The sequence below is a fragment of the Toxotes jaculatrix genome, chromosome 12, assembly GCF_017976425.1.
Source record: "Toxotes jaculatrix isolate fToxJac2 chromosome 12, fToxJac2.pri, whole genome shotgun sequence".
Taxonomy (NCBI): domain Eukaryota; kingdom Metazoa; phylum Chordata; class Actinopteri; family Toxotidae; genus Toxotes; species Toxotes jaculatrix.
This window is the reverse complement of record NC_054405.1, coordinates 8,811,298-8,836,854: the sequence shown is the minus strand read 5'-3', so window position 1 is coordinate 8,836,854 and position 25,557 is coordinate 8,811,298. Positions and strand designations below refer to the sequence as shown.

At 38.5% G+C, this 25,557-nt stretch overlaps 1 protein-coding gene across 6 annotated transcripts in view; it reads right to left on the bottom strand.

Moving 5' to 3' along the window:
- Window positions 1-14,342: 14,342 nt before the first annotated feature.
- gabrb4 (gamma-aminobutyric acid type A receptor subunit beta4) overlaps window positions 14,343-25,557 on the bottom strand; it is a 47,279-nt gene continuing 36,064 nt past the window's right edge. Inside the window, exons 5-10 of one of the 6 annotated variants that reach the window (XM_041051278.1) lie at window positions 21,829-21,911; window positions 18,662-18,799; window positions 17,010-17,162; window positions 15,725-15,981; window positions 15,006-15,095; window positions 14,343-14,696 (exon numbers count right to left, since the gene is read on the bottom strand). In XM_041051278.1, coding sequence (XP_040907212.1) covers window positions 14,343-14,696; window positions 15,006-15,095; window positions 15,725-15,981; window positions 17,010-17,162; window positions 18,662-18,799; window positions 21,829-21,911 — 1,075 coding nt within the window. Of the gene's footprint in view, window positions 14,809-15,005; window positions 15,096-15,683; window positions 15,982-17,009; window positions 17,163-18,661; window positions 18,800-21,828; window positions 21,912-25,557 lie in introns of all 6 variants that reach the window. The other 5 variants (XM_041051283.1, XM_041051282.1, XM_041051280.1 and 2 more) reach the window with 5 other exon arrangements.

Genomic DNA, 25,557 nt, shown 5'->3' with positions numbered 1-25,557 from the left:
CCACTTATAAAAATACTGAAGTTACAAAACCAAATCATACGCGAGAACAGGAACACACAACCGCAAACAGTAGTGTGAAACATCATCTGGTTGGCACAAAAGAAAAGGTCTCTTTTGCTTTTTTTTTCTTCTTGGCACTAAAAGTCAAACACAGTGACACTAAACTATCATCTCACATTGGCGTCAAATACATGCATGAAACTGTGCTTTCACAAAGACTGACACAATTGTGCAGATAAACCTAAAAAAAAAAAGTGGGACAAAGGCAGTCAGAGGCAACATCTCCTGATACTTTTATCATCTCGGTTCTTCAGAGTCTGTCATTGCAGAAGGTGACCTGTCTCCAGTTGTCTAAGGAAAAAAGCTTGAAACAAGGGGCAGAGGAAAGGAGTAAACTTGCATCAGCAGACAGTCCTTACCTACAGCCTGGCAGTGTTGCATTTAAGCTATAGGTTTCATAAAATGCTGGCAGTAAAAAAAAAAAAAAAAGAAGAAGACTTAAAATGAGATCTTGTGCACTGATTGGTATTCATTTCATGGGATAATACAAATGTTGGAGGGCACTGACAAGCTCAAACACAGTCAGTGTTAGTCACATAGTATCAATTAATAGTGAAAATTGACTTTGACACTGGTGGCATGTGTGCATACCTTCTTAGTGACATTCATCAAACAATGTGCAGTGTTCACGTTTTCTCTGGCACAAATCTCGCATATCTCACCTTTAACTGCTCCACTACCGCTGCCGTCCTCTTTGCCATACCCTAGGATTTTCTAAATGATGCCCCTGGGGGGGGGGGTTGGATTTAGTGGTTCAGCCGTGGTCACACTGCACAAAAGAGATGTGTCTTAATATTTTATTAGACACATTATGTTTCCACTCTTCTTCATCTTTTCACTCTCCTTTCAACCCACAAACAAGAACTCCATGGCAACACAGACGAACATCCTGTAAAAGGAAAATAGATGGACACACCGTGCTACAGGAGTAAGCATGGCTTGACATTTTATCATGACAAAGATGATGCCTAAAGAATCTCAGATTCTTGTTTGGGGGAAAACTACAAACAGATAAGACTATTTATTGACTGAATAATTGATGATGTTTGTGGACATTATCTTATTCAGCCATTCTAAGAAAAAGTCGGTTACTGTCTATCTGCTCCCTGAATCAATGGTAATGCTGATATCTTAAGCTTTGATTTTGTGTTGTAAAGTCTAGATAATGTACTATTTGTTAACATGAGCTTTGCATGAGCGTGGCAGTCATGGAGTTTATTTAGAATTTACCTTTTTTTAAATAATAATAATAATAATAATAATAATTCAGATTCAACAAATACTGTATGTCAACCTCAATGCTTTGGTTAGAATCTGTAAAGACAGTTTATTCAAAAACAGGACAGAAAGCACAAGCAGGCATTTTAAGCCACAACGCCAAAGCAGCAGCTTTTTGACCACTTTGTTTTTTTTTTTCCCACAGAGGAACAGCCATCAATTTCTGACCCATGTTAATGCACCCTTTCAATATTTTATGTTTTTATATGGAGTGCTGACAATAGAACACGGAAATGGAAGGCACATTTTGCTGAGCTACTTCACTGGCTCTGTATCCATCTTCTCAACAGAGCTATACACTCCAGTGCAGAAACAGCCAATCCATGGAAAGAAAGATGAAAATACAGGCAAATTCAGCAACAGCAAAACCTGCAGAAACCGTACATTCTATCTTTTATTCAGACTAAACAAACGCGTTGAAAGGAAGCTGTAGTATCTGCACATATTCTTGTTTTGCTTCTACTTACAACAGAGTCTAGTGAATTGTAATGAATGTAATTTGATCCTGATTTAATAAGTTGGACATGTTTGACATACTATTTATATACCTCAGCTCCTCTCAAGGTGAACTCACTTAGCAGCGTAATCAACTGTCGAAGGGCCTGGTGGAGGAGACTGAGAGTAAATTAAAAGAAATCAATTAGGAGACACAAACCTGTGCATTAAATCTTCCTTGTATCTGAAGGAGGACACATCAGGAGAGGATCATTACGGTCGCAGCTACTAAAAGAGGCTAAGCATGATGAAATACAACACACATAACGACAACAATGACTACTAACACACAAAGTGTTATGAAAGAATAACACTTCAGCTATATGTAAAATACATTTTGAAAATATGCATGTAGAGGGCAGGGATCTCCAGCCACTTCCTCTTGTAGTTTACCCACAAGGGAAATGATGCGATCAGATTTAAATAAATTCCACCACAGAGGCAGCTCACATTTTCTAAATGTCCCCATAGACAAAACATAAGCAAAACCCACAAGCAAATTGTAGTAAATCTATTTCAAATTCTAACTTTCAGATAATATTTGTTTTAATGATTAATGTAAGCAGACAATACTTGAGCTAAAACATGATCAGATAACATTTAAAATACAGTAAATTTTTATAGATGGTTCAAATGAAAATAAACTGCAGCTCCATTATCTTTGTTGGTGATGCTGCAGTAAACAAGCTGCTTTACCACAGCTTTTTATGACCTGCTCACCTATTACTGACATTGATTCTGTCCAAGTATTAAGATACCCTGGTTATCTATTAAGCCTTTTTCTTTCCATTGAATCAATTTTTGACCTCTGACCTCAAATCAGTCTTGTTAATATGTGTAAATTCTGGGCTCTGCAAAGCTCAAGAAGAAGAGTAATTATAGTCGTTGATCAATTGTTTGACAGTGAAGATTTTTTTAACGACAGTCTAGTCGTTAGATTTGACACAGGCAATGCTTGTAAAAGAAAGACGTGCAAAAAAACATATTTTAAATAAATACATTACACAATACTGTATCAATGAGCATATGCTGTGTTGTTTTTGTAATTAATTACATAATATCCTTTAAAACATTTCATATTACTTTACCAAACATGTTATTGTTTCCTTTCATTATGTGCATAAACATGTCACAAATTTGTATTTCTAATTAGAAGCAATGTTTTCTTTTTTTCAAAGAATCATAAACACATAAAGTACCAGTGTGTAGGATTTGGAGGATATATTGGCAGAAACGGTAAATAATATCCATAAATATGGGCTCCCCTCCATGGAGCCTGACATGTTGCACCACCATGTTTCTACAGTAGCCCAGAAAGGACAAAGCAAACACTGACTCTGGAGAGGGTCTTTAACATTTTTATGTTACCTGAAGGCCACCTTAGGTTCTCCTACATCCTTGGAAAGGAAGGGGTGAGGAGAGGGGTATTCAGTTGGTTGCAATCTGCAACCCCACCTCTAGATGTCACTAAATCCTACACACTGGTCCTTTAAAACACCATCAATTTGACTTAATGATGTATCGGTTTTAATTCTACACTGTTATATTTAAAAACAATAATCTTCATCTTGGGCTCAATTTTCTGATTGAGTATTTTGTGTAAAGAACTTCAGTCCATGCTATGTACTGTATACACTGGAAATTTAGAGAATGGTTCTCCGCTCTCTTAACTGTGCTGCTGCCTGCCTTTTCTTGCCCCTATGCATTATTTATAATAAAACAGCTATGTCTCAAAAAAGAACTGATATGGAGCAGAAAAAAAGGGGAAGTGTGGAAAAACAAGCATGAGGTGGGCTAATATTTTAATGGCTGCTAAGATGCTGTTTTGCATCTTAGAGGTTAGCCCTACCGCCGCTATCCACTGTGGTAGCTTAATTAAAATTTCTTTATTTCGTTCTTTATTGCTTTTTTGGCTCACTTTTTTGACATTGGGTAAGAGGCAGGGTACACCTTGGACAGATCGCCACTCAATTACAGGGCTGACACATAAAGACAAACAATATTTCACACTCACAGTCACACCTACGGATAATTTAGAGTCGCTAATTAACCTAACCTACATGTCTTTGGACTGTGGGAGGGAACTGGAGCACGCAGAGGAAAGTCACGCAGGCACAATGAAAGCATGCAAACTCCATACAGAGAGGCTCCAGTGGGTCGGAAGATTCAAACCCAGAAATCCTCTTGCCGTGAGGTGACGAAGCTAACCACTGCACCACTGTGCCGTCCAAAGGGAGTTTGGTTGCGTGGAAAGTAATTTGGTGTCCATTCCTTGCCTGAGTTTAACAAAACAAACTGAACAACATTAGTCATGACCCTCAAACAGGCCTTTTTAATGGAAGACATTTAACATGTCACAGCAGGAGCACAAATGTAAATTATACAAAACCAAGGTAAAAACTCATATTTGAATGGACTGTCCATCTGTTTGTAAACAGGTGTGCCTCTCTTCTACAGAAACTAGCTGAGGTTTGTCCAAAAAGTCGCCAGCTTTCTTGCTAGGTGTTTTTTTGGAAAAAGGTTGTTAAAGGCAAAAATCACCACTACCTGTAATCGCCCCCCTGATGACGAAACCGTTCATGCTAATTCATTTTGAAAGAGCAACTGTCAATGGGGGAACTCCAACATGCAACCAGTCAACCGGTGGTGTAACTTCATCAATCAGTCAGTCAGGCCCCGCTGTTGAAGTCCAGCCACATGTGAATAATGGCTGAATTCCATTCAGCTGACATTGTTCTGGCTCGCTCACTGTCACACTGTCATGGCTTACTGGACATTGAACAGAATGAAGCCATCAGTAATGTTATTAGCAACACCTGAGCTTTTCCTTCAAAGACAAGCCAAAATGTCTCCTGTGAAAAAAAAGGCTTATTGACTGGCATCACAGCAGTATACAAACCTATAACTCCAATTTGCTTGTTTAAAAGCTGTAATTTCTGAGAGAAATATCAAGAAAAGGACAAGGAAAATCTGTTTTCCATAAGACACCATTTTACCAAAGTAAAAACTAGTGTTGTCCATAATTGGCCATTAGGTTCCAAGGACACACCACCAATGTGCTTTCAATTTCAAAATATTGAATTTTCATTGATTTACAAATGATTTTGGTGAGAGAACTTCACACATGGATTGTCATGAAAGTTTGTAGACATTCCTGGTGCCCAGAGGATGGATCCTAGGACTTTGGTGATCCTCTGACTTTTCCTCTAGCACCACCAGCAGGTCAGAATTTACAACTATCTTGTGAAATATGGATCGTACAGACATTAATGGTTCTCATATGATGTATCCTAGTGAGTTTTGTCATCAGCAAGTCAAAATGTCCATTTGGCCAATCATTTGCTGTACGACTAAACAGGCTAACTGCAAACTAATGACATTCTCATTAGCCTCAACTGTGCTTTGTGTGTACTGTTAATTAGCACACGTTAGCATGCTAACACGCAAACTAAGAACGAGAATGTGGTAAACATTAAACTTGCAAAACATCAACATGTTAGCATTGTCACATGAGTATGCTAGAATGCTGACATCAGCATTTAGCTCAAAACACCACTGCACCTAAGTGCAGCTTCACAAAGCCAGTAGGAAGGCTGTAGACTCTTAGCCTCATTGGGATACTATTCTAAAATAACTATATTAAATCAACAAGTATTTAAAATAAAATTAAAAATTAAAATAGGTTTTTGTGAGTCAGGATTTCCAGGGTAATAAGCTGGAGAATATGACACACATAGTTTTCAGTTTTATCTCTCATGCCTTGGACTGTAAAGTAATATTTCCACATCATAAGTGGCTATTAGAAAACTCATTTGAACTTTGCACTGTAATAGCCAGTAAATTATGCATCACCACAACCCACACCCAAATATTCTCTCAAATCTGAATGCTCATGAAGTGTAGAATGTGCTCTCAAATGCTTCCAATTTTCTTTTTATGCCGTAAATCCTAAATTTTGCACACCAAGCTGTGTACATGTCATTTGTATGCATGTGCACCATTTACACATGAGACCTCAGGTCCTGCTCCTGATGACAGTGAAGTATTAACGTCTGGGGATGTCACTGCTCAAAAATCATTAGTGAAGCCCAGAACTGATGACTATTTAAAGCCATCAATTCACAATTAACAACACACTCTATGTGTTGGGTTTTGTTAAGGACTTAAAGGCCCAGTCAGTATTTTTTTTCTGACCATTAGCGCTGATATTCACATATCATGAAAGAGTCTGACATGTAAAGTACAACCATCCATTCATTTTCTGAACTGCTTATTCTGTTAAGCTGGGGGCTGGAGTCCATCCCAGCATGCATTGGATGTGAGGCATGGACATGTTGCCAGTCTATCACATACACACATGTAGACAGACACATTCACACTCACATTAACACCTACAGGCAATTTAGAGTCTCCAGTGGACCTGACTTGCATGCCTTTGGACTGTAGGAGGAAACTAGGGCACCCGGAGGACCACGTAGACACGAGGAGAACATACAAAGTTCACACAGAGAGGACCCAGCCGGTCAAATATAGTTCAGTCTGTGAAAGATGAGCTTTTTGTGCTTGTCAGCTGTTACAGGCCTGCTTTAGGAATGTGTCCACAAACATGAATCATGTAAACAGATCTTAAACATCATCTGATAGCATGAACAATGTGTGTATAATTGTTTGTGTATTAAAAGATACAGATTCCAATCTTGTCTTTTGAATTTTGTTGATGGGGGTGGCTATTTTGTTAACATTTTTCAGACCACAAAATAGAATAGAATAGAATAGAATAGAATAGAATAGAATAGAATAGAATAGAATGTGCTATTAAACAGGGTTGAAGCAAAATCGGGACAGAGGTTGTACCCATAGGCCTCCAGACAACCTCTGCTCTAAATCTATAAAATCAATGCGCTGGTTTAGACAGCAATACATTGTTTCCTAATGCTTAGAGGTGTATGTGGAGCATGTAATATTTCAAATGTCTCACTGGATCATTACTGTTCTTGCTGCTCCAGGTGCAGCAGCCACATTTAGAGGCCGTTCTCTTCACCTTCATCACCTAAACATTCACTGTAGTTCAAGCCCTGAATTCATCCAAAAAAAAAGAAAAAAGTCCAAATGTGCTACCATATATAGCGTCATGTCCTCTTCCAGGACAAAAAGTCTCAGCAAAAAGTTTCAACTGCATCTGTCCTTCTGACAAAACAAATTAATGATCCAGTGCTTTATAGAACTCCAACTGCCCCAGACAGGCCACAAAGCTACATTACTACAGTATATCATTTTATGTTTGCCAACAATGTAAAAAAAAAAAAAAAAAAAAGCTATTTAATGGTTCCTGAATTGAAAAGGGGGCAAATATTACACTTGTCAGCAGGAGTCACTTTGCGTCTTTATTCAGGAAATAGGGTATGAAAGGAGGTATATTCTCATAAACGCGCAATGTTTTGTAATCAAATTAAAAGAAGACACTCTTGATTTTTCTTAAATTTTTGTTTTCGGACTGTCTTCATATCCAACAGTCCTTATCAAAAGCAAGACACCAACTAAGAGGTGAGAGCTCTGACAACAACCTGGAATAGCAATGGTAAATACCTGATTTTATCCTCTTATTTTGCAACATTGTATGCTATTTACCTTTTGGGGACTAATATCTGAAAAGAAATTAATAAAAAGTCAAACAAAACAATGTCATATATTAGTCCACAAAGGGCAAATGAAAAGACATTAGCTTTCTTTACTGTATAAGCCTTTATTTGTAAAAAGTCTGTTGTTTGAATGATAACCCTTTTTATACCACATACTTGAACACCTTGTATTTGTAAAAAACACATTTTGTTCAAACACCTAAAAAAGCTGATTGACACTATAACATTAATTTGCACTGACAAAAAAAATACAACTTCATACTACACAAATGTTGATTCCATGAGTACGGATACTCCAAATGAAATCAAACACCTTATTAAACAACTGAATCAAATAAGCGCCCAATGTGAACAAAACAATTACAGTACAAAAACCAAATGCATTTTTCTTCCAGTGCCAGTATATCAGATGAATTACATTTCCTTCTTATGAGAAAACAACAACAACAGTAAGAATAACAATCCATAACAAATGCAACAAATACAATAAATCAGAAATGAACACAGAAATGATTTATACTGAAAAATAAATGGGCTGTTGATTTGTGGGTTTCTTTCTTTTCGTTGCCAATTTTTATAAAGTGTTGGAAAATCTTTCTTACCTACTGGTTAAGCGTGAGATAATCTCCCTGGTAGACGCTTTCAGAGAGGGAGGTATACTGATGTGTAACTGGGAATCAGCACAGCTTCTTGCAAGTATCATCATACATTAATCAACAACAGACCATAACCAGAGGCAACTTATTAAAGAGAAAATACAGGGAACACCCACTCAGTGTGCAATCACATGGCTTACGTTCAGATGCTACTGGTGAGCATCCTTTACATCCGTTGTAGTTGAAGGGCGATTGATGTTAATGCTTATGCTGAACCTGATAAAACTACAGCATGCACTTGGTGCATCTATTCCAAACTGCGTGATTTACAGTAAATACATTTGTAGAAGTACATATTCATGATTCACACGAATCACACGATGTACGTTCTAATGGTTACATTTTTCCTCCAGTTTTACGAACAGTTTGTTTCACAAGATTTATAGAGCTGGCTGTAAAACAAGTGCAATTTGAGCGTGTAAACACTGGATCTTTCTTTTCCTGGCTGTGGAGATGAATCAGATGGTGTGAAGTAAAAATATATGAAAATAAACCTTTCAAAACTCAGGTCATGCAAAACAAAACCTACAAGGTATACAAAATAATGAATGCACCAACAAAAGTTCTTCCAACAGCGAGGAGTCTCTCAGCTGTGTTCTGCTGTTTGGTGGGTGAAATTGGCTTGCATGGTTGTGGTCCACTCTTTTAGTAGGGGTCAGCGTCAGTGCTATTCATAACTCACATGACAGTTTTGCGTTCACAGGCTCAGCCCATTATGCACATCTCTTTTTTGGGAATGGTGTAATCCTAGATGAAACGCCCTAACATGAAGTCTGGAGTCAACAGAGAATGATATGACTCATAACTTTGTCCAGGTTAGATCCCAGCTGGTAATTATGGCAAAATGTGAAATGGCATCTAACACAGTGCTTTCCACAAACATCAAAAAGCATTAGGCCACTGAAACTGTTAAATCACACTACTATACTGGGTTTAATTTAGATGTAAAGAACCAAGTGACATTTGTAGAACTGTTTTTTTTTTTCTTTCTTTACATTTACCCAGGGAACTATTTTCTATCAGTACCCTCACATATCTAGACATATTTACCTCTGGGAGCTAGCCTACACAGGTTTCTGTTGTTTGCAAGAGAGCAGCTGGCTGAGTACCTTGGTCAAGGGCACATGTAACTGTCTTATTGAGGAACAGGAAAGAACCTCCCACTCGTCTTCTTAAGGCAACCCTGCTCCTCTAGCCTCTATAAGCCAGCTAGCCAAACATGCCTTTAAATTTTTTTGTAGATTCATGGACAATTGAGTGGTCTGTTGATGGCTGAGGTAAAAGCTGCAGGTACACTGTGCTGAAGTCTCTCGAAAAATTCTACGTTTAGTACAGATATGATAGATGGGCAAGCTCAGCTAGAGAATTTCATTCAAGACGGCACCATCCAATTCGCTGACAACGAACCAAGGCATACTGTAATTCCCAGGAATCTTAAGCAGCATTAGCATTAGCCTTGTTCTTACAGGAACAGGTAAACCAGTACAAGCCCAGAGCCACCAGAAACTCCTTCACCATGAGAGGACTTTGCGTTGATTTCTCCATTATTTTGTTCACACCATGTATTTCTTGTGTTTCATTTTTTAGGTTTCGTTTGCAGAAGTATGCCAATGCTAGAGAAGCTGTCCATGCCATTAGCAGTGAGGCTAGCTGGTATTACGAACTGCCATGTTTTTGTTCATGCATTAAGAACTATTAAGTGAAAGATATCATATTTACAGTACAATTCACATGTAATTACACATATACACTAGAGGCAAGAAAATTCACATTGAAATCAGTTCAACACTTTTTTTTCTCCTCCTCTACTCCTTGAACATATGTGTCAAAAGAAATGCATTTTCTCTCTTGTATAAGCAAAGATCCTAAAGTAAAAGCATAGAACTGAACATCCTCACAGCTTTTGGGATGAATGTGCTGATTTCATGTCCAGAAAGCAGGTAATACATGTTCTGAGTGAAATGAGTGGTGAATATATTTACTGCGAGCATGCAAGGGCTGCTAACGTTTCTCCTCTTTATGCGTTTGGAGTTCGTTAAGGGTATGCATCAGCTATATCAACGAAAAGAAAAAAAAAGAAAAGAAAAAGAAAAAAGTTAATACCTGAATAGACATGTTTGTTTCATTACTGGGAATAAAGCAGACCCAATGAGAATTGGATTACTTGTGTTAATTTACGTAACAACGTACTCTAAGAGAAACCACAGTAGATGGATTAGGCTTCTTTCTAGTTGAACATGTTGCTCTGATTTAGTCAAAATAACACTTGTGGTTGCCTATAGTCCCTTATTTTTGTGCTTTTCTTGCACTGGAACTGACAGTATCCTCTGGCCTTGTAGTCTGACTCAACTCTTAGGAAAGATCCATCATATTGCCTTTCAACAGTTTGACAAGCTGTTAGTGTGCAGACCAGGATGAAATGATGGGGGGAAAAAAACGTTTAAAGTGTGTTATTTGTATAAATTTGCCTTCATTATTCACTAACTCTTCCCACCTTTCTTTATGTTTTATTTAACCCAAACTTTTAAAGGACAAGGCTACCTGAAACATGAATGTGACATGCACATCGGTAATCATCACCTCAAAAGTGCCTGAATGTCTCAGACACCACAATCCATACCTACCATAATATCCCCTTACACCAACCATGGGGTAATTTATACTGTGGGGATCCAATCCAAAGCTGTTCTTCATCTGACTACTAAAAAAAAGAACAAGGTGAATCATACCTAGTAATGACGTCACTGGAACGTCTCACATGACGATGGTTTCATGAGCTGGAATTGCAGCATACATGTCCCACTGATTTATACTATGAATTAAAGGGGAACTCCACCAATTTTACAGATCAAAATTTGTTTACAGGTGTGTGTGTGTGTTAAAAAGTTAAAGCCTTTTGTGGCTCCACAGGCAGCTATGCAAAATCATAATAAGCTGCCTCAAGTGGTGTCACTTGAGTCAGTGTCGGTTGGGTCTAAAGACTACAAGTTTGAAGTGTGTTTACTACACTCCTGTGGCTCGCTCCTCATCTCTGCTTGAGACTCACAGCTCAAGGCTACATTAGCCGCTACTAGTATAACACACCTGAATCTCAGACTGAAATGTAGGTGGTCGTGTTGCATTATGGGTAATGTAGGCACCATTATTAACTAAAAAGAAGAATGTGTGGAATAATTAAAAAAAAAGAATATCTCTGGTTCTGCTGCTTCAGTTTTGATCATTTTTGTTTTAAATTGTCCGTTGTGAGTTATAGAAGTGCAATGCTAAATCGGTGTTGTACTCCGACTGTACTTAAAATTGGCACTGGGCATTCTTAACCAAGGTGTGAAAGACAACAACTAATGCTACGGTTTTCAAGTTCTTTGCATTTCAGTCTTGACTTCCATTTGGCAACTTCTGAAGAACTCATATTTTGTGACCTATCACATATGCCACCATTTCAGTCATCTACAGTTTAATACTGAACATGTATTTACTATGTGACACAACAAAACTTGCTACACAACTTGGAGATGGGAAAATTTAAACCCAGAGGCCATTTTCTCTATTCGCGGCTAATTTAGCTCATAGTGGCTTTTTTTGACTCATTGTCACGTTTCACATTAATAACAGCAAATTTAATTTCTTCACTTTTAAGACTAATCACTATGTTTTGGTCACATGTTTGGACTCACAGTTGACTGAGGGACAAACAACAGATTGTTCAGCTGCAGCTGCAGACATAAACATAACACTCAGCTCACTATGTCTGTTGCTTTCACCATCTTCCTGCATATTTTTATGGATTAATGGATATGTAAAGGCGACCTTTTTTTCTTTTTCTTTTTTCATTTGCTTCTATGGAATATGACGACAATGCATAAAATGAAAACAAAAAGAAATACAAAACTCGGATCACAGCTCGGGCCACATCACTGTACAAACTTCACTATAACTTACGGAGACAAATTGGTTTCTGATCACTATTTCTTTCTGAAGACATCTTATGCATACTACACCCAGAGGGGAGTGGATATTTCTGATGATAAATTGATATTCCTGCTTTGCCATCTTCATCTCGTTACTCTGCAGCCCTTCCATCTTCCTCTTGTCCCTATGTGTTTGTGTACTGTATAAAGCAATTTTCCATCTCGTTTTCCTTTTGTGTATTTCTCAGGTACTGTGCTGCGCTCGTATTCTAATGAGTCAATCACTTTTCTGCTGGAGGACTCAGTGGTTGATTTGGTTGTGTAGGTTTTGCTCAGAGCCTGTTGCTCCCAGTAGAGCTTGTTTGTGCCTGAAGTGGAGATGAGACCTGAGGAAGATGCTGATCTGCACTTCAGCTTAAGCTAAACAGGCATGGGAATTTTTTTTTAGTTTGTTTCTTTCATTTTTTCCCCCGCTTTTTCCTATCCTCCCTACAATATCTACTGTCCATCTGCCTGAGCCATCTAATATACTGACATCATCTTTATCGTTTTAACTTTTCTGGCGGCTACACAAACCAAATTTAATTTGAATTCTGTAACCATTAAACACTTGATTATCCAGCCTGATTTCAAAATAAATAAATATATAAATCTAGATCATACCGTACTTTTTTCCCTTTTGCAAATGAACCTGAGCACTGGAAATGTAGTGTTTGTATTTGAGAGCAAAACAAAACAATAATGCACATGGATTATAGGCCTTTTGGTCGTCATTTGAATTCATGGCTATTTATCACTTTTCTCTCCCCAAGAATCTCTGCATCACTCCCAATTAGGCTAATGCTTCCAATCCTCGGGGTTCAGAGCATTTGTGGAATGGCACTGATTGAGTTTGAGTGTGAAATGTTGAATTTTTTCTCCCTACATCTTCTGCATGGGCTGCCCATCACTATCCCAAACAAATAATCTTGCCTTCAGAAAGTGACTGTGACTCCAACACTGAGGAAATGCTCAACAAACAAAGAAATACCGTATACTGAATGACAACTGGTCAAACTGTGGGCGGATATGTTGACTCTTTTGAATATACATGTTCTCATATCTTCACTGTGGAATAATTTCAAAACGAATCACAAAAGCAATTCCCCCATGTCCTTTGAACAAACACAAAGCAGGATATGACATCAATGAACTCTGCATCTAAAGAGCATGTGAATCAATCAATAGGAGGAAAGAAACAGTACAAGTATACTTTCATGAGAATACTGAATGATAAAATGTACAGAATATGTTTTTTTTTCAAACAATCAAAATGAGTAATGCATACCTTTGACTCTTTTATCTCATAATGCCCTAGCTCTAGAACATGTTCTGATACTCTCTGAAATCACAGTATTTTTCAAGACAAAATCATATCTACAATAATCAGCATTTGTTTTTAACCATAATGAAAAAGACCCCCCCTCCCTTCCCCCGAGGACATGTGTCTAAAAATAACATGAGAAGAGAAAGGAATACAAGTTTGCGTTGACTCTGGGTGGGAATGCGGTGGTCAAGCATCCCATCCACACGGCCTTCTAATGGAGACCATTAGGCCAGAGCTGATGTCTGATAAAGAGAACGATATCACTTCAAAAAACCCAAGGAACAACACATAATCCAAACAAGGTTGCTGTACATAGTAGAACCGGAGATTTCCGTGCATGTTATCCATGGGTGATGGGAGGGTTTGTGGGGGGTGAGCTGGGTGAGAGCAGCAGGGGTTAGGGACGGGGAGAGCGGAAAGGTTGGGGGGGTGTCAAGGATCTCACTCAGCTGATGCCTGAACAGACAAGCCACCACTGATTTCATGAGCTGCAGAAGAGGATTTTTGATTACAATAAGTATCAATAAAAAGTCAATGGGACTCTGAGACATCTTTTCTCTCTCAAGAGCTTTCACTTTCTCTTTTTTCTTGTTTTTTTTTTAGCAAAAATATCATGCAGTCTTTAGTTCCAAAAACCCCTGGTGGGATCTCGTTTGTTTGTTTGTTTGTTTGTTTGTTTGTTTGTTTCAGGAGGAAAAAGAAACTCAAAGCCTTGAAATTCTTCTCTCACAATTATTCTTAAACATTCAAGTCATCCTATTAATATTTTGTACAGCAGAAAGGTCCTTCAGATTTCACACGTGTATATATAAATATAATATATATAAATATGCATATACATATGTTCAACTTGTATATGTGTATACATATTTTGGAACTGTATCAAAGCCAATTTAATGTGCTCTCAAAATATGGCCCATGATTCCTAGTGGGATGCACATCAATTCACATAGTACAACCAGTAGATTAGGTTGAAAAATCCAAAGGTGATGGGAAAAATGACCCGGGACCACTTGTCAATGGTGCTAACATCTGACAGGTTTGGGATTTTCAACTTGAGCTTGGAGGAGCGTCGTCGTAGCCGACAGTTGGCCCGGCTCCGCATGGCGCTCCGATCCAGTGAGTGGTGGCTAAAGCCATCTCGGGGCGCCATGGGCTTCCTGAATTGGACCCCGGAGCTGTCGAAGGACATGACCGAATTCCGAGAGTCACTGACGCTGCTCCCCACGTCAGAAGGCATCACTTCGTTGTTCATCTCCAGTGTGGTGAGGAGGATGTTTCCGTAAGCATCCACCTGCGAGGAGAGAGGAAAGACACTGAGAGTCAGTGAGGGGTGAAATGTCGAGCAGTAGTCCCAGATTCCCCCAGTTATAAAACTTATATTAACCCCCCTCCCATCCCCCAAGCTGTCAAGCTAAAGCAAAATGCTGGGATGATATGGAATGTCATTTCTCACATGCAACAGAAGTAGTTAACCAAGTGCTTCTTTACACAGACAACTATTAGTCTTTTTCACTTGCAAAAAAAGTGACATAAATAATTTTCATCTGACTTTAATGTGAGGCTCTGGCCTACAGCTGATATGATTTCTAAATACATGTACCCCAACTTTTCTTTGTTCCTCGAGATACAGATTTCTTCGCTGTGTAAATGACCTGAAGGTGTTGGTTTGAAACGGCACGGAAATGGAGTCCTTGCAATGTGAAAGAAAAATGAAGAGAACATTAAAACGGCTATATAATACTGGCAAATAAGCACATTTCCTAAGAATTACACAATGCATAGGACATAAAGTTAACAGGAACAACTTTGAATAAGCATAGCATTTAGCACTTCACACACAAAAAACAGAGGGGGGGCTTCATTCAGTCTGACTGTTTCAGCATGTGCCATGGACAAATTGATAAACTGCCAATGCCTTGTTATTCTGCACTTTCAAGTTTTGTTTAATTTCGTTGGAACACATGTTAAAACCACAAGGAAGCTGAGTGAGAATGAATGAAGCCTACAGCATAAACATAGACAACAACCTAAATAAGAAATGAGAATGTTTACACCAATGTTGAGCTAGATGAACCGCTATCTCAATGAAAAAGGATACGCTCGATAAAAAGCAGTCAGTGCTTGAGGGAGAAGCAATGGATGATGGTTGGTGAATGCATATTGGGCTGTGGTGGCATCAGTATGCTTCTGGAGGATTACTCCAGGGAATGCTGTGTATGTGTCTTTGGAGAAAATGACTATGGCTAGTTGTTTTGTACTTGAACTCTGACTGACACACAGAAGTAGGGTGAAAGACAGGCAGCAGACGAAGTTGCAAACCTGTTCCCTCAGGCGCTTCTCTTCGTATCTTGTGCGCTCGTTGTTGGTTTTGTTCAGCCTCTCATTGATTTTCTTCTGTTGCGCAGGGCCCCGGCCAAAGAACACGTAATTTACAAAGGCATATTCAAGCAGGGCCAGGAACACAAACACAAAACAGCCCATGAGGTAGACGTCGATGGCTTTCACATACGGAATCTTTGGGAGAGTCTCCCTAAGGTGGGTGTTAATTGTTGTCATGGTAAGCACCGTTGTCACACCTGAGCACAACAGCACACACAGAAACAAAGAAGTCACCATCAGACAGAAATTGTACTGTATTTCACTTTCTTTAAACACTGACACATTTACACAGACATCATCTGACCAACATCGCTGTAGTTCAATGACGAAAGAAGCATCGTTTACTTAAGTAAAAGTAACAATACTGCACTGTAAAAATACTGTGTTAAAAGTAAACCCTGCATTCAAGTATAAAAGCTTTACCAGCAAAATATACTTAAAATCAAGTTGTACTCATTAAGTAAGAGAGTGACCCTTGTCAGTGTTACATTATCATATGTCATATGATTAGATGCATTAGCATATAAGCAGAATTTATTGTTATAGCTGGTAATTGCAACTACTTTAAATACCGCTTAATCTAAAATGGTTTTGTTTGTTGGTATTTGTGTATAAAAACCAAATCTGTAGAGGAGCTACTACCTGAAGGTTTGATATCAATGTTTTGGAGTTAAAAGTATAGTATAAAGTAGTAGAAACTGGAAGTCTCATGTACAAATACCCCAAAAATTGTACTTAAATCTATAGTTCCTGACTGATTGTGCTTAGCTACAGCACATTCTACCACTGCTGTGTACAGGTGTATTATGACTCTCCCTGTCATTAAATAATTAGCTCCCTAGATATTTGTACCAGTATTTATGGTTTGATGACGAACTAAACCAAAGTTATTGTCCAGTGCACAAGGAAGTATTAAAAGTATCACTTTCTTCAAATTTTACAGGCCTTTCATGTTAACGAGGATCACATCTTTCAACATACCACAAGTAGATTGACATGTGTTAATTACCATGTTATTGTTTCCATCTGTCAAGTTAAGTCAGGTTATTTACATGGCTCCTAATTTATGTATAAAAAGTTTGCAGTCATTCAATACTCCTCATATATGGTTCTTAATTGAGATATATAGACATGTGACATCTACATACGTTATTAGTTCCAGTGATAATCAGAGGATTTTATTTGAAACAGTGAGAGGTTTAATGCAGCGGTGGCTGTGTCTTACCCAGGGCCACCCGAGCTGCAGAGGCATCATAATTGATCCAGAAGGAGACCCAGGAGAGGATGGTGATCAAGATGGAGGGCATATATGTCTGCAGGATGAAATATCCAATGTTCCTCTTAATCCTGAAACTCAGCGAAAGCCTTGGATATGAACCTGTAAGGAGAAAAGATGGAGTGATAGTTTAGAAAAGAGCAGGGCAAGAGTGAAAACATCAGTGGGAAAAAAAAGGAGAGAAAGGGGAGACGTTGGCACAACTTAAGAGTTCCAAAGTCTGCACTTTGACAACGGCAGGGTAGTCATTTCTCCATTTGTTCAGATGGAGCACTTAATTTCCCCAAAGCGATGGATTCCTTTCCAGGGACAAGTTCGATTCCAATTAAACATGGCAGAAAGTCGCAAACACGGCAGATTTTTCTGCAACCCCCTATCTCAGCAGGCAGCTCCAGCATCCCTCTGAGAATTGTCACAGAGCTGCTCTGCTTTTCTTTTGCACTTTCTCTGTCCTCTAAACATTACCAAAAGGGCATTTTAGAGGTGCATAATTGCAAAGCGTGCCATTACACTAAAAGAGGGAGGAAATATATAAGGAATGTGGTTGTGAGGTGGTAAGTCATTGTGTATTTTTGCAGGAATATATCAGTTGGCTGTGCCAAGACATTAATTGGTCTGATTGCACTTGAATTTCAACAACCACAACAATACAATGCTGATGCAAAAAGTAATATAAACATCAAGGCTGGGCCGCTCTCCTTCAGATATAGTGAGATATTTATGAGGTTGGAAACTGTACAAATTGCTGTAAATAATAGGTAAATTCTGTTCTTTGTATTCTCTCCACAGTTTTATGTCCAATTTGTCACCAAAGAAAAAAGGCAAGAGATAAGTGTGATGGCTTTAATCTAAAAGGTTATTTGCTATGGGGAACACACAATGATGAATGACCTCATCATCTCCAGGTTCCTGTAAATCTTATAATGAATCAATACCTTAGCATATATACTTCATCAAGTCTGAGACAAACACCTTAGATCACCAAAGAACTTTGCACAATGGTTGCTACAAATGTTCACAGATTTCATTAAACTCAAACATGAGAATTACATTGAAATTTTACTTTTGCCCTGTTTTCATTGCTTATGGGAAAGCTGGGGTCAACTGAAATAAGTTTACCTGAACATTTGTAAAAATTAGAAGTAGAAGCATGAATTTTCACTAGAAATATATAAGCACCAGTAGCAACAAATCCGATTTCTGTACATTTATCGTGTGTTATTTTTAAATTAAATTAGTTCTGATTCTAATAGAAACAATAATGATGAAAAACATACACGTAATTGAACCACTTCAATTACTGTACTTAATGAGAATAAAGACTAGCTTGTGAGTCACCATTTGGTACTTCAGTTGTTTTGTATGTCAGCTCACATATTACACATATGTGGACATGGCCACCTACAATCTGCTGTATTGAAAAGGAAATTGTCTTTCTGCATGACCCATATATAATCATATTCCCCACAGTGACAATGACGTATTTACTGATGCCCACACTCACAGTGGCAGAGGTGTTTATATACCAATTTTGCATGTGAAGTGGACACTTTCAGTCTAATTACAGTGGGTGTGAAACATTTTTTTTATGACAGTCTTACCTGTAGTAAACCTGACCTCCCTGGACACCAAGCGGATGTCTACAATGGAGAACTGAGGTAACTCTAATTTGTCAACGCCCGTCACAGCATTGTCTCCTCCTTGCCAGAAGAATACGATGTCATCTGTGGTATATCCGTCTGTGTCAAAGTCAGGGCAAATTCAGGGGAGAGAGGAGAGAAGAAAATAATGTGGTCTGTAAGTGTGATGAAGAGACAACCATTAAAGTTTATCTAAAGTCTGATGCAAGAGTTTGGATAATGAGCAGAGGTCGCCTTGACAAATCAAACCATTGTTTCTATCTGACTCCATCTTGCATTACAGTCATTCAGGGCTGAACAACCTCGCAACATATTTAGTCATGGTATCTTTATACATTGACTTTTGGAGGCTATTGCATTGCAAGAAACTGTGACTAATCTCAACTGAGTGCTAAAGATGGGCCAGTCAGATTGAGCTAAGTACAACAAATTTTTCAAAAAGATATCACAGCTCAAAATATGCTCCACAATGAACTTTAATGCCACCACAATGTCAAGCAACACATTCGCCATAACTTTAATTTTATCTCCTCAGTCTATCAGATTAATTCATGTATTTTTCAAGTCAAAGTTGCATTAGGTGTTGTAGTGAGACAGTAGGAGGAGAAGTGGCTGAGGCAGAAATGATTTTATTTTTTTTTTTGCAGTAGGACCACGCAGCACCAAAGGCAGAGAGAGAAGGAAAAACAATCCTGCCAAAGACTTAAATCTGTGTGTTCTCTTGGCCTGCAATCACATGCTCCATTGTCCAGACTCCTATGGAGCTATATCACTGCATGCATTACGACCTGCATGAATATTCATTAACATGTGTCACTTTGTATGGCGCTCTCACACATTCTCAACTGGCAGTGCAATTGAAAGTGACCACAGCAGCAGATTTATGTCAATAGGCCAGTATGCATTCACTGCGGAGCAATTTCTCAGTCCGGGAAGTGTTACTACATTTCACATTCTACTACCACATGTCCAGACCTGGATGGCATTAAGCTCACTAAGGGACCAGGATTCATTACCATTAAATCTCTCTCGGAGGTTATAGGGTAAGGAAATGTGACATTGTCCATGAAATTGAAACAACTGCCTGCTTAATCAATCAAACTGATGGCTCATGCGCACGACCCCCACTAGCGCAGAGCATTCCACGAGCATAAACAGATATTCTTGCAACTTTTTAATTCACGGCATATCCATATTTCATTGCTTGCTGATGTCCCTGAGGGTAAACGCTCTGCAGTTTTATCCTGAACAGAAAGAACCACAAATATCTGGTGTATTGAGCAAGAGGGTTGATTGATGAAGCGGTCAATGAAAATGATCACGCAAATACAATTTTTAATTACAGCACCAGCACATTTTTCTCCTGGATAATGATTTATCTAAGTTAAAGCATATGGGGGAAAAAAATTGATATGAAACAACTGTCAATGAAATTATGTTGTATAAAATGTGAAGTCTGCATTTTTCCACATTTTTTTTTTTACAACTCATGATGATCTGAGAGGAAACTCCAGTGGTTCTAGAGGGAGCGTTCTGAAATCTGAGAGAAAAACCCTAATGTTGTCATCAGGGTTGTCTCCACTTGGGCTCAGAGATGACAAATTTATGACAGAAAGCCTGTGTTACAAGCTGGAAATATGGCATTTGCCAGTTAAGGGTGGTCTTACAAAAAAGTGCTGTTGGTTGCATTATGGGAAATGGGAAGCTTGACCTATATGACAACTTAAAGTAAGGACATCTTGGCCTTTGCTGCCTTGATTTTCTTTTAAAAATCTGGATCTCGAGAGTCAACCAACCAAGTGGAAGTGCAACACTAAATCTCTGGAGCACCCCTTTAACCTTCAACAGAATGAATAATGTGCTCTCTAATATATATAATATATAATATAACTATATCAAAGGCTATTTTGAAGGAAGATTTGACTGAGACAGCTGGTTTAGAGAGTCATGGATCATACTGTACTTGAGAAAAGGTCAAGCCAAAGCCTGGCTCAAATTTAAGCACAAAGTGTGCACATCAAAATGTTAATGTGTTAATTCATATTTTAAATCAATTTGATGGGATGGTGAAAATGGTAAATAGTATAAAATCCTGTATGTGGTTTGCAACACAGTCACTGATGCATCTTAAAAAGACAGCAAACTGCAGTGGCACCACTGAAAAGAAAACAGAAATCTGAGTTTGTATAATAGTTTTGAAACCCTGCTGATTTATGAATTTTGATAATGTTTGCGCTTTGATTCAATCCAAATGTAAATGAGGTTCAACAGTAAAACATGACAATAAGATCAACAGAATCCTGACTGGTTACCAAGGAAGGAGCACAGAATAAATTAGGAACAGGATGGATGACAAGAAACTCTCAAATAACTCTATAAATATGAAGCCACATACAGCAGCCATTAGCTTAGCTTAGTATAAAGATTGAAAACGGGAAAAGATTATACAGTAGATAATGATAAGTTACTGTATTTTAGAACAAACTACTAGATACTATATAATTGGACTAAATATTTGAATACTTGAATTCTGGCCACTTTATTATAATAATACATTTTATTCTAATAATAACCACATCCTTATTACTTATGTATTAGTTGCTAGATGTGTGCTCCATGTACGAATTATTCATTCAAATAATTATTATGGATGTGGTGGGTGTAGGCTAATATTAAACTATACTTATTCAGACAAGGTGACACCGGTCTGATTTGGGGGTTAAGAGTTATAAGGAAGGTCAAGTAGGTTTACCAGTATTAATCATTTTATCAGTTTGCCTTCATCTGTCAAAGATCCAGGGGTGGACCTATCCATCTGTCACACTGAGGGAATAGTAATCAATGCACATCATCAAGCACAGCTGCAGAGGTAAAGCAGCTGACAAATGGCACACGTTGGCAGACATGCCAAATATTTCACTCATGTCTCCTCCAAATTATCGAACACTAATGCATTCACTCACTTAATCACATGTAATTTCTATATTGACCTTAAGGTAAAGATGAACCAGTATAAACAACTTTCTGGCAATCGTTGCTTTTGAAGGTTGCTCAAAGGTAAGTGTAAAGGGCTTTGTTGTGAGAGACAAAATCAAAAAATAACATGCAGGCTCTTTTGCAGTACTCACAGCTTTCAATTTCCAGGGTGCAGTTCTGTTCATCAAGGGGGTACCTCCTCAAGTCCATCATGCAAGCTGCAGTGGTGGTTATTCTAAGGAAAAAACACACACAAACAGAACAGACTTGTGGACTTAGGTGGTATCACAAAGACATGATTCCATTAAAAGAGTTTGCTCTTTGGGTGACTTTTACTATTTTTCCTTCTGTTCCAGAGACTCTTAAACATGATTTTTTTTAATGTTTTTGAAAGTAGTCCAGAGATGTCATTCCTTTTTATGTGCCTCACTAAATGCTCAGCCTCTGTATGCGATTTTGTCAGTGTGCGTTATTTATTGCTAATTCTGAGATATGCATTTCTGCCAGGTAGCTTTAGGAGAGATGTATGCATAGCGGTTTATTAATGTCAATAAATCCAGCAGCCCGGCAAAACAGCTTTGGCTACAAATTATACATGTAAGGGTCTTTGGCATCTAACTTAGATATTTACCAGTGCAGCACATTTTAGTAATTAAATTTCTGTGGTTCATACCGGCTGGTCTGTGTTCATCATACCATCTTTCATTCACTTACTGCCCTCCCATGTAAATAAAACACCAACAATTCATTTCTAGCTCATCATTTTTGTGTCTGAAGCACATTCACAGGGAAGGTGTCACAGTGTGTGTCTCTGTGTGCATGTTAGAGCATGAAGAAAGTGATATGAAGTTTTATCCTTTGGATAAAGGCATGTTTCACAACTTTGGATACATTATTAATCATGTTTTAGTCACAGCCACCAATTCAGTTTTACATTGATGAAATAAACAAATGTACCCAGCCATCTACAGCACCTAGAATTAGTAATACAGTAGATAATAAGCTGTTTGCATTAGAAATGTACTGCTTGAACACAGAGTTTGTAAATTGGTCATGGTGGGGTGAACAGAGTGCTGTCGTTAGGTAATTGGAAAACAAAATATGTTCTACTGAAGCTGATTGTGCCAGATTAACGCGCAAGCACGTGAGGGCCTCTGGGTCCATGGTAGCAAAAGGCACCAGAAGGGTAAAGAAAATAATACATAAACAAAAAGTGTGACAGGTATGTATTTATTATTCACAGTGACACTGAGCTGCATTCTGCTGCACAAGCATTAAGCTGCTCAAACTGCATTCTGTTCTGCTCTGCTGTGCTGCACCTGCTGTCTCAGTGCTCCTCTGCTGAGAGGGTACAGCAGGGCCACTACCGATACACACTGTGGCAGGATGTCTAATTACAGTAATACAAAAGGTCACATGGCAATCGTGATTTTTCAAACAAAAAGTTTAAAGATGCTGTCAAGTTCATACATAATAGGATTGAGGAGTTTTCAAGGTGTGAAAGGAACATATCATATTCCAGCTCACTCTTTCTCTCTGTATCCTCAGCTCTGGTCTTCTGTTAGACGCTGGAATTTCTTGCAACACTATGCACCCTTTAACACCTTTGTTTAATGAAATGCAAAGCAAAGAAACATGGAGCCCTCAGAGTTTAACCCATCTTCACACAGCTGGAATCATCGTTTGTTGTATTACAAGTTTGCTCACAATGACTTTACTTAACTCTAAAGAAAAAATGCTTGATGGTACACTGGTAGTGTGTTGTAATTGCAAATTCTGCCAATTAAATCAGTGAGGGACTTTCTACACATGACGTGGGAATGCTCCCCTTTTTGATATTTTTGGAATCAGGTTTGTAAAATGATCTCCAAAGTGATTGGACTGTTTTTACCCCAGTCCCCCTGGAGGTAATGTTATTAACTGAAGAATCTAACTTCAATTTAAACGTAATGTAAGGAAAGAAAAAAGAAAAACAGACAACTCTAATGTGAAACAATTAAAATTGTTCTTTGGCAATAAAAGTCGTTTCACAATAAGATGCTGATTGAGAAAATGGCCTTTAAGTCTAATGACAGTGAACTATAGAAACTAGGTATATATCAACTCATTATGACTACAGCCTTTTACATCGCTACCAAACAAAGTGAAGTATTGGTAAAGCAAGCTGTCACTAAAAGAAAACCAGTCTAATAACACTGTTACGTAGAAGCTAAGAAGAAATTAAAGAAACTGAAACATGGAGAGATCATCCAGTGTGCTGTTTGAAACCTCATGGTGTGTCCTCTGTGATCATATCCTGTCAAGGGTTTCAGTTACTCTTCCTGAAGGAAGATACACCTGGTACAGTAGAGTAGTGAGGTAGTGAAATCCTCGCTGAAGCAGCAGCTTGGAGTAATGGACAGAAATGAATTCTTTACCCCTTCGCAGAGAGAGAAAAAAATCCCACTACGAATAAAACTGACTTTATATGTGACACTTAACAAGCCAGGAGAGAATCATCATTGAGTAGGCACAAGTTGGGACGGCTCACGCTGAGGGCCTGGGATTTGGAAATGTCAGCAGATGTAGGTCAGCAACTTACGGTCCCACCAGAGATGGTCAGCAGCAGCCTCAAACCTGAACAGGCACTGCAGTCCAACATTCAGCACGCTCTTTACTTTCTAGATTTCAAGATGATGTGCAATATTAGTTGCTTTGTATTCTTTCCACTGGACCGATCGATATCCCTTTGCGGTTTGAGACGACTACATAGGCAAATTATACAGAGTCTAAGTAACCTTTGTGAGAAATGTAACTTCTTTAATGTCATTGCAATGCAGATGCAATGCAAGACAAACCCAAGGACCCAAGGAAGTAAAAACTTTTATTTTACAATCAAACGTGCATTCCACTCATTGTTGCAGGCCACTCTTGGCTTCTCTGACTGTGCATCATGCCAGGACAACACGACAGCTAAAAGAAACCTGGAAGTGGATCCCAGAGGCTCAGCACTACAGACACGGAGGTTTGCAGATATGTGAGCAATAGTTTTGACTCCTACACAGTCTACTCCGGTATCCTTCTCTGTGAGGTGGCTTGCTTACCAAACGGAGATCACTGTTCTATCACAATGCTACACCGTGGTTTAATAAACAGAGGAACATGAGTGAGCAGATTTACAGGAATGGGATGAGAGAAAACACCATCTGGCAAAAGCTTAGTTCAACAAAGCCCTCAGTGCTCTCAGGACCCAGTGCACTACCAAACAGGATAGTCAGTTCTCTAACGATGATTCAGCCTCTCATCTCACTGGCAAGTTAGAAAAACCTGCTCTATCATGCACACCAGGCTCTACACTTTCTACTGACACCGACTTCTTTTATTGATGTTTGGAATGACTTTGTTTGCAGAACCCAAAGTCTCTCCTGCACCACTCAGCAGTCTTCAGAACCAGCCTCCTCCCTCCTCTCCACATAGAAATGAAGCACAAGGTTAAAATCGAGCTACTGTATATCTCAAATATGTAAAAACGACAATTTAATCAAAGTTTCCAAAAACAAAATTATGTCTAGGGTGGTGGTTAGAGGCAGTTTTCCAGATTTGATTTGGATTTTGGACCTACAGTACACATGCACCATCACACATGCATCTTTTGTATCTCAAAGTTATGTATTATTGAATAATGATATATTATATTGTTAATACTGATGCATCAATTACTTATGCAGTAGTTTATTGTTGTAGCTGGTTGAAGTGCAGCTAGTTTTAACTACTTTATACAGTTTGGTAGTTTAGCTCAGTCCCCACCTCTCACAAGCCAAAATAGCTGGGAACCACTGGTTTAATCTTTAACAATGAATAAAGAATAAATTAGAAATACTCAAGTAAAACACAAGTATCTT